The 10074-nt window shown below is 40.1% G+C and overlaps 1 protein-coding gene across 1 annotated transcript in view; it reads left to right on the forward strand.

Moving 5' to 3' along the window:
* LOC111872521 (ankyrin repeat and BTB/POZ domain-containing protein 2) overlaps window positions 1-9834 on the forward strand; it is a 74455-nt gene extending 64621 nt beyond the window's left edge. The window contains exons 20-22 of the mRNA XM_023866524.2: window positions 2591-2884; window positions 5228-5410; window positions 5812-9834. Coding sequence (XP_023722292.1) covers window positions 2591-2884; window positions 5228-5410; window positions 5812-6027 — 693 coding nt within the window. The 3' untranslated portion in view covers window positions 6028-9834. The remainder of the gene's footprint in view (window positions 1-2590; window positions 2885-5227; window positions 5411-5811) is intronic.
* The last annotated feature ends 240 nt before the right edge of the window (window positions 9835-10074 follow it).

Raw genomic sequence — 10074 nt, forward strand, 5'->3', positions numbered from 1 at the left:
GGCAGTAGATGTCGTAGGGGTGACCACAGAATTCATGAAGTTATTCTAAGAACTGGCTGGTATGTAGTGCACGAAAGCAGAGCTTAGCTGGCTCAAAAAAAATATTTATGGTCATCCCTCGAAACGACCACCAAGGTCAGTACGATAAAATGGCGTCAACTGGAGCGATAATACATGAAGGAATGAGTTCTTTTCCCCCCACACACACACCAGTATCGTCATAGGGGGTGACCACAGTGTTCTGCCTTAATTCGTGACGTTTTTCTAAGAACTGGATGCTAAGTACTGTGCGAAATCAATCGATCTTGCAAGAATAAATTTTTGGACATCCCTCTTCTAAGAATTCCAATTGAGTGTGTTAGTGTGGCCAGCTCAGGGCAATATGATATTATAAACACAGCACATATCAGGTCTCTGCTGTTTATAACTTCATAGGAAAGAAAACATGCCATTCATAACAGTTTGAATGAGGAAACCTCTCCCAAGAGCAACAGGAATTTTGCTGCAAGACAGGCATATGTAACGATGACTTAGCGCAGCTAAACTCGTGTCTCATTATATATAGTTCTTGTGACAACAGGCCATGCGAAAAATCTAACAATCTACAGCAAAACCATCAATTATTATGGGCGTTATAACATAGGTGTGCAGCTGGACGAAACAAAGACGTCGAACCCCCGCAGACGATTTAAATACCTGATGAAACATACACGTCAAACCACACTGAACGGTTAACAAATCACTGGTCATGTGCAAGGTCATTTTACTCACTCAGAGCAACCAGCTAGACACAGTCATTTGAACGAAGTTGTTTACAAAGAAAAAGAAAAGTCACAGTAAAATTTGAAACATCGTTATTTACTAAAGAAATAAATTGAATCATTTTGGGAGACATGATTAGACCCATGGTATACCAGAATCTGCGATATAGTGACGTGTGTTATAACAGAGTTTTACTGTATTATGGTGTGTCTATTTTCTCCATAAAGAATGTTGCTTCAAACATATCTCCACCAAATGGTAAAGCCTACTTTATCAATATATATGCATGGCATGTCCCTGCACTAGGGAAGAATATGTTCTTGAATATGTGTCTGTGTTGTGAAATTCTTCCAGGTTATAAATGCATTCCTACAGACATTTTTTCATGCCACATTTGTAAAATAAACACTATATTTTTAATATCCTATTTTGAGACATGTTAAATAAAGGCTAACTGTCTAAACTAAGAAAGGAATAGCAACCACACTACTAGACATTTCCCTACATCATAGACACCTGTGCACAGGCTTGCCAGTGGCCACTTTCATATTGTATTACATGATCAATGTATGCATGTATGCAGTTTGAATTTCTTAGAAAATCATTTCTTAAATCATACTTAGGATAAATTTATTGTTGATTTTCATTTTGTATTAAGAAATATTTATATTGATCCGTATATTCTGTAAGGGAAAATTTATTTCCTATATCATGAATCTTTTGGTATAATGTTTTATTATTTTTGTAAGGGGAAAATTCATTAACCTTAATGTCCATAACATGGGGGTGCAATATATAAAAATTATGCATTGTGCAATTTTCTGACTTTGTTATTTCAACATAGAAATTTTTATAAATGATATAATATTGTCACGTGTTGTGTATGCCATGCGACAAATAACTTTACGTGGGTCTCGGATTCAGCGAATATTTATTGAGCACACGCGTTTACACACTCACGAGTACAATTATAATCCACTACTTCACTGTTATAATTACTTCTTATACCACTGATCTCGGTGAAGTCTTCTATTCCCTTTTTCGGATGCTAGCTGGTTTCTGCCCTGTTCAGAGCTACACTAAGAACTCGCCGACTGACTCCAGTGGGTGCTGGAACTTCACTGTTACTCCGGTGGCTGCTATATTTCAACTAACTATCTCGAACTCGAAGTCGAAGTCACATTGCGACTGACGGTCAGTCAGTCAGTAAATCTTGGTGTCGAGCCCCATCTGGGGCTCATGACCAGATATTTATTAATGTTTGACATTTACGGTCTTGCTTTTGTGGGGCGCCCTCTCTCCACACGGGTGTCGTTCATACGTCCACACGGGTTAACTGTCTCTTGTTGAAGGTGGGCTTTTATAACCTTGGTGGTTGCTATGCAAGAAACCTTCTGTTGTCATGCAACGCTTCAAGCAATTCATTACCTTTCATCTCCTAGGAAACGTGTTTATTTCCCTCAGGCAACGGCCCACTGTTATTACGTTGTCACTGTGGGAACTCTCCATGTATTTGTCATAACTGTGGAGACTCACTGTAGGCTATAAAGTTCCTATTGTGGCCGTTGCGCAGCGATGACCATAAGATAGCACGTTACAGTATCTATTTTCTCTGTATTTTAAGCACAGTCTGTACCAATCAGATACACAATATTCCAGTAATCAGATTTGTTTATGTTTTATTAGGACACTATCATGTGGTAGAATAAGGTCCATTAGAATTGTCACATGAATTTTCACCCTGCTTACCCATGAATATATAAGAGGGTTTGAAACATTCTTCTGTCAGTGTTTGAAATCTTGACATTCATATTTTTTAACCTTCAAGAACGAGGGAACTACACTGCTCCTTGCAGACATCTTTTCAACATGTTTTGGCTGGGAGTCAATCAAGAGCATCAGAGACACTTCATTCTCTGGAGGGACCCGGATTGATCCAAAATTTGTGAACAATCCAGAGCTGAGTGATGTGCAGTTTCGGGTGGAGGGCCAGGTATTTTATGGACACAAGATTGTGCTGGTGACATGGTCACCTCAGTTCCGGGCAATGCTCAGCTCCAAGGTCTGTGATGGGAACCCACCCATCGTTCATATCAACGACATCCGGTATCACATCTTTGAGGTAGGTTAGGTGACTATTCAGATGTGTGTAATAAACAGAGATTATAATTTTAGGATGAGACATTTGGTTGTATTCAGGTTCAGTCTTGTCAGGATGTGGAATGGAGCTGGAACCATGTGACATAATCCTCATCTGGAGTTAATTATGATGGTTTTTAAATTCTACATCCTGTTATGTTTAAAAGTGGTAAAATTAATCAATATTAAATTTACTTCAATAATCCTTGACACTTCCAAGGGAAAACACATGTTTCTCCCAGTCTAGCAATGTCACTTTTCATGGCAGCAGTTCATTACATTGTTTATGGAACCCTGTCACCACTTGGGCCATTGTTTGAGCAGTTCATTACATTGTTTATGGAACCCTGTCACCACTTGGGCCATTGTTTGGCCTGTGTATGGTTTCTTGTGCACCCACACTTACTATTAACTGCACTTCAACTGGATAACTGCTTGTATTGGCCATATTCACAACACAACTGACTCTCTTCATCTGTGACCTGCAAATGTGGACAACTGACGATGTTGCCACACATCACTCTTTTGTTTCACCAAATGACACACCTCTTTCAAATTTCACAGTATACTATGGCACACATGATAAATTAGGGGTATGGTGACTTCTCAGCCACCCTATGTAGTAAAATTTAAAGCTGTTAAAAATTTGATCCATATTTTCAATAAGGTATCTAAAAATAAATATGACTGACAATGCAATAATGAAGTTTCTAGTTAGTATTCTACATATAAGGTTGAAACATGTAGTGGTTTTAAATAGAATCATTAGCCATTATTGTATTTTTGTTGACATTTATTAAAGTAAATTTAATATTATAAATAATATTATAGTGATTGTAGAAGTTGGGTGAGCTGAAGTGGGAGGGAGCAGCCAGATAGAGTAAACTACTGCTTTTTCCTTTGTACCTCTCATCAACCTCTGTCCAACTTCTGACCACTATATAGGATTGTTCTGATGAAGGAAACAGTGCACATTAATCAGTAAATATGACTATAATGGAATCCAGTATGTGTGCATTAAAACAGATAAATAAAATACAACTAACAAATAAGGGCCCTAACATAAACTCAAATCATCAACACTGATCTTGGTGAAGTTCTTTTTACACATCGATCAAGTGATATAGTGTCAGACCACTAAAAGCACTGATAAAAGAGTAACCAGTTAAACACAGGCCACAATGCTTTGGGTTAGATGGGGGGCAGGGCTGGTGGATCAGTAGAAATAAACTAACATATCCACTGGAGTTGAGGTATAACTGAAAAAGCTGAAAAGCAGTTTAGATGAACAGGATTTCAAAAGCACAACTCACCTACAAGGGTCCAGGATGAATATTTTGAGCAACTGCCCTAACTGATTGCTAACCAAAATTTCTGGTTTAAAATCCAAGACATGAATAAACTAGACTTCTCCATGCAACCATATACGTAAAAGCTATGGGTAAAGGGAAGGGTAACAAAGAAAATTTCTGACTCAGTGAAGGGGAAGGCAACAGGCTGGCACAGAAAAATACATCTGCTAGGCCAGTGTGTATCGCTCAGAACAAGAAATATAGAATCAAATATTCTTGTAGGTTAATGAAATTTTTACATGAGTGATTTTTGAATAATTAAATTACATTGCCCGAATAGTTTTTTTTTTTTTAAATTTTGCATGAACTATTGCCTAGTGTTGTTCATCCTGCTTGCATGTCTACTTATTCAGTTTGATTTATTCCTTGGTGAACTATACAGCTGAATTTGGAAAGTGTTCAAACTTAATTTATTAAAATGAGTAACATTACAGTGTGCAAGTGTTGGATATTGTGCTAGGAGAGTTCATTGCAGATTATTATTCAGAGCAGTGAAATGTCTGATAATACAGGCTCTGTTTTGCAGAAAGTTAGTGAGGTCTTATCCCTTTGACATCCGTTCATCTTAACATATGGCACCTTACAAGATTCAGTATATATTTTTTAAATTTTATCTAATGTGTGTTTGTCTGATGGACTAAGGCAGCAGAAGATAATGTTCAGAGTCTTTATTTCAGGTCATGACAGATCACCACATGCCATTGCAATTTGTCCTTTAAAATTATACTCTGAGATTTGACTCATATATGATATGCCGAATGTCTCAGTCTCAGAGGGGATCTCAATGAATTAAATCTATAATACAGAACAATGTTCTGTAACTGTTCATAATCATTACCCTCTGTTGTGATAGTCTATGAAGCAGTACTGTGTGATGTTACAGTTACTAATGCTCTGCACCCTATTGTGACAGTTGTCAATATAATGCACTGCACTACCCTACATTTGGTAATGCAGAGTCTGTGTTGTTACAGTTGGTAATGCAGTACCTGTACAACGGTGGTTGTGAAACTCTACAGGTGGAGCAGTCAGACGTGCTAGAGCTAATGGCTGCTGCCAATTTCTTTCAGTTGAATGGCCTACTGCGTTACTGTGAGGCACAGTGCTCCAGCATGGTTGACCTCGACAATATCGTCTCCATGTACATACATGCCAAGGTATTGTAAATGGAAATTTGCTTTTTGTCAGTTTGCAGGCCAGCAACTGAGTTGGTCCTACATACGAAAAACAAAATTGGCTCCTCTACCCTATATTGACTGCTTGATGCTGCATAAGGTGAGCCAAGACAACTGCACATCCGCACTGAAGTATTTGTGTATTGGTGTCACTTTTTTTTTCCTTTCTTTTTATTGTTAGTGGGGTGGGACTAAGTCCCTTGTACTGCGGACACGTCTGGCCTACTGTACCAGCTCAAGATGATAGGTGAGGGTGATTGTGGAGCAATTGGTGGAATGAAGATTGGCAGGAGAAACCGAAGTACTTGGAGAAAACCTGCCCCAGCGCCACTTTGTCGACCACAAATCCCACTTGACCAGACTGTTGACACTCTTTTTTGTAGGTCTACAATGCAGGGGAGCTGCTCGAGTACTGCCAGGGGTTCTTGCTGCAGAATATGGTAGCCCTACTCACATACGATGATTCTGTCAAGCGACTGCTGTTTGGAAAAAAGCTGCATAGTCATGATGTGTTATCAGGCCTGCTCCTCACGCTACAGGCGCGTATCAAGGCCCGTAACCTGGCCCCCACCACTCGCTCAAACACCAAGCCCAAGTGAAAGTGCATGCACTTACATGGGTCACTGGTTTGAGTCTAAAGGCAGAGGAATATTAGAATTTCATCCGAGCACACTGGGTTTGTTGTGGAGTATGTATCCATACTTCCTTTCTGCGTAAGACATAATTCACAATAATAATGAATTTATAATAAGCAGGTAACATCAAGCAGTTTAATGTATTTTATTTCTTAATCAAAGTACAAGAAATTGTTTTTCTCACGAAACAGTGCAGAGGAAAGTTTGTTCCTTTTAACGTTACTACCAAGCCTAGAGCTAAAGGTTTTGTATTAATTACCTGAATATTTCATAAATACTGATTAATATTGTAACAGATATCTATGCCCAAAACATGAACAGATCTTGAAAATGAAATTATCGTCATGGGTTGGTGACTAGATACAGGGTTTGGATTTATAACTGAATTTATTGGACACTAATTGCTTGTACCTCCACGTAATTATGACACTTTTTTATTCTTCATAATCATCGAATAACTACTGCACTTTCCAGTCTGCTGTACTTTCTGTACTCATTGCTTGGTAACAGCCTCCAGTAACTGGGACTCTCTTTAATACTTCTGTACTGATCCATTTGTTTGGGCTAATTGCTGCTGGTCCTTGCCAGCAGTCATTGTTGGTTTTGTGTACCACAGGACTCATGACCATATTTTCCTGTCTTATGATTCTGGGATTCATGCAGCTGACTCTCTCCAGCTTCTGGTTTGTTGGGTACATTGCTGCTGGAACTTGCCAGCACAGCCATTCTTGGTTCATGGTCCTGCCAGACTTATGACCATAGTTTTCTGGCTCATGACTCTGGGAGTTGTGCAGTTACTCCAGGTTTGGTTTGGGTAAATTGCTGTTGGCCCTTACCAGCAGTCATTCATGGTTCATGGTCCTGCCAGATTTATGACCATAGTTCTGTGGCTCATGACTCTGGGAGCTGTACAGTTACTCCAGGTTTGGTTTGGGTAAATTGCTGTTGGCCCTCACCAGCACAGTCATTCATGGTTCTGGGTCCTGCCAGACTTATGACTATTGTGACATGACACCTGAATGCAAGAATAGTGGAGTCAGATGAAAATTGATTTCCTAGACAATGAGCATTAACAGAGCATGTTCCTGTGAAAATGGTTTACCATGGGATTATTATACATGCACTTCCATGAAAACACTCAACAAGGCATAGAGGTTACTGCAGAGCTGGAGGCATTCCCATGGTATTGTGAAATACACTCTTACTCTGGGTTTTGATGGAGCTATTGGAGAAATATCCATGGTAAGGACATTCTAAACAGACTGTTACAATGGATATGACAAATACAACTCTTCAAGGAGGTGTTTCCATGGTAAAGCATGCTTAGGTAGACAGTTACTGCAGATACGAAATACGGAACTGGTCGACTTGGTATCCCCTATTCGGTTTTCCAAGCAGATATGAAACAGAATGCATTAGTGAAGTCCAGAGTTCAGAATTGAAGGCAGAGCTCAGAAGTGAAGTCAAGAGTTCTGAATTGAAGGAAGTGGCTTAGGGACTGGAATCTGGCCGCAAAGTGCCACCAGAATCTGAAGAAAAGGACCCAGGGATATTGTGAATGCCAGAAGAGAATGACCATTGCTGGTAGGAGGATGACCGCCGTGCAGGAGTGGCACAGTGCAGGGGAGATTTTGTCAGGAAAGGTCAGACCGTGTTGCAAAAGAGGAGCCCCTAGAGAACAGATGCCCGGGAAGAGATGTTGAGTGGATCTGGAGGGTAGCATGAGAATAAAGGATCCAGGCACAAGACAGCAGCTGCATCTTAGGAATGAGAAGACAGCCGGCCAAATCTTCAGGAAGACCTTCAGACTGGAGAGTGCGAAGTGGATTGCCAGATATGCAGTTGGGTTGTGGACAAACGAGAATTGGGCACTATGGAGGGGTTGACCCCCTCCAAAACAGAAAGAGAAACTACACCCAGAGCAGGAGGTTGTAATGTGGAGGCACCGGCCACTTGCAATGGTTTAAACCCACTGCTTGAAAGGAAAAACTTTGGATGTGATGATGCACCTCGATAGACTCGAACCTTATGAAGGGAGCCACTTGGAACGAGTGCCCATAAGGAGGGAGCACTGGTTGGAGAGACGTCACAGAAGAGAAAAAAGAAGAGCCATAGGAAGGACGGCAAGACTGACTGCAGATGTTACAAGCACAGCCCTTGAAAGGAAAGAAAGGTGATTTACTGTTGGGCTGTTCAGGATGAACTGCCTTAAGGAGGGAGCCATGTGACATGACACCTGAAAGCCAGAATAGTGGGGTCAGATCAAAGGTGATTTCCTAGGCAACGAGTATTAACAGAGCACATTCCCATGACAATGGTCTACCTTGGGATTATTATACATGCACTTCAATGAAAACCCTCGACTAGGCATATAGGTTACTGTGGAGCCAGAGGCATTCCCATGGTAACGACATTCCAAACAGACTGTTACCACAGACAAGACAAACAGAACTCTTCAAGAAAGTGTTTCCATAGTAATGTATGCTTAGGCAGACAGTTACTGCAGATACGAAATACGAAACTGTTCAACTTGGTGTCCCCTGTTCGGGACACCAAGCAGGCATAGAACAGAATGCATTCGTGGGAGAAAACACAGAAAGTGTGTGAACTGTTATAATTGGGTGTAATTGTGATACTGACATCAAATAAACCTAATCTTCAATCTAGAATCCACACTTATTAGTCACGCAACGCAAATGTCTGTCTCATAGCTCTGGGAGTAATGCAACTCAATCACGGTCCTTGTCTGCACAGTCATTCTTGGTTCTGAGTCCCAGAGGACTTGTTACCATATTTTACTGTCTCACGACTCTGGGCGTCATGCAACTCTCTTTCTGCAGTACTCCCAGTCTTGGTGGCCCTCTTACAGAGCTTTGACATGGACTGTAATAACACAACCTCCAGCAGTTACCATGCTACTGTGTGAACATTCGTTGTTGTGGAAACATGTCTTTAACAAGATGTTGCCTAGCAGTAGGCACCTGCATGATGCCTTGGTGATTCCAGTAATCTGGCTTTTAGACATCATGTCACATTATTTTAAAGGTAGATCCATCTGCCACCTTCACTGACAAGCCTAGTGGAACCTGCCTCATCAGTTCATTGGTAAGGTAGATGAATAGATGGTAGCAAATTGTGAGCAATGAAACTGTATATAAAAGTGTGGTAGTCCTCCTTCAACTCTTTATCAGGGAGATCAGTGCTACTGTCTCACACCTTAAGATCAACCACACTCACTTGACACACAGGCATTTTTGCCTGGAGAGCTGGCACCTATTTATATATCCTGTGGGGAACCACTTTACTGTCCTACGTATTTTAATTAAGCACCCAGTTTATGATGAACACTGTACCTTGCATCTTCGTGGCATATTTTATGACTTCCTTGGAGATGACAGTTGAAGTCTGTAAGATTTTAGCATTTGTTAACAGTGATGGACTTTCCAAGTTCATTTAATATTTAACCTTTATAATTTTGGAACAGGTGAATTAAATCCCCTGTAATACAGTGATACTGGATTTTAACTAATAGTGGTACGAGTACTGAAGTAATGTTCAATCTTTGGATCTGTTCCTAGTAAAATGTTCTAGTAGAAAAATTCTTTAAAAAAAATGCACTGCCAAATTTTATGGTGTTGTTATTTTCTATTATAAACATTGTTGTTTTACAGAAAGTTAAAAGAGTTCTAAAATAAGATACTGTATATATAAAGGAGGCACGCGTTAGTGCAGTTGGTTGAGGCATTATACTACAAGCTGGAAGGTCGCCGGTTCAAGTCCCGATGAGGTCATTGGATTTTCTTCAATTGACCTAATCCTTCCCGCCACACTATGGCCCTGGGGTCGACTCAGCCTCTAACAGAAATGAGTACCAGGAATATTTTTAAGATTACTTTTACATGGTAAATACAAAAACATGTTATCTGTAAACAAACCAGATTTGAGCTTCAAGCACATAAATTTAATTATTGCTTGTTTCTTTTTGGCTGAGACACTGTAAGTGCAGACACT

This window comes from Cryptotermes secundus, unplaced genomic scaffold, assembly GCF_002891405.2.
Source record: "Cryptotermes secundus unplaced genomic scaffold, Csec_1.0 scaffold537, whole genome shotgun sequence".
In the NCBI taxonomy this organism is placed as follows: domain Eukaryota; kingdom Metazoa; phylum Arthropoda; class Insecta; order Blattodea; family Kalotermitidae; genus Cryptotermes; species Cryptotermes secundus.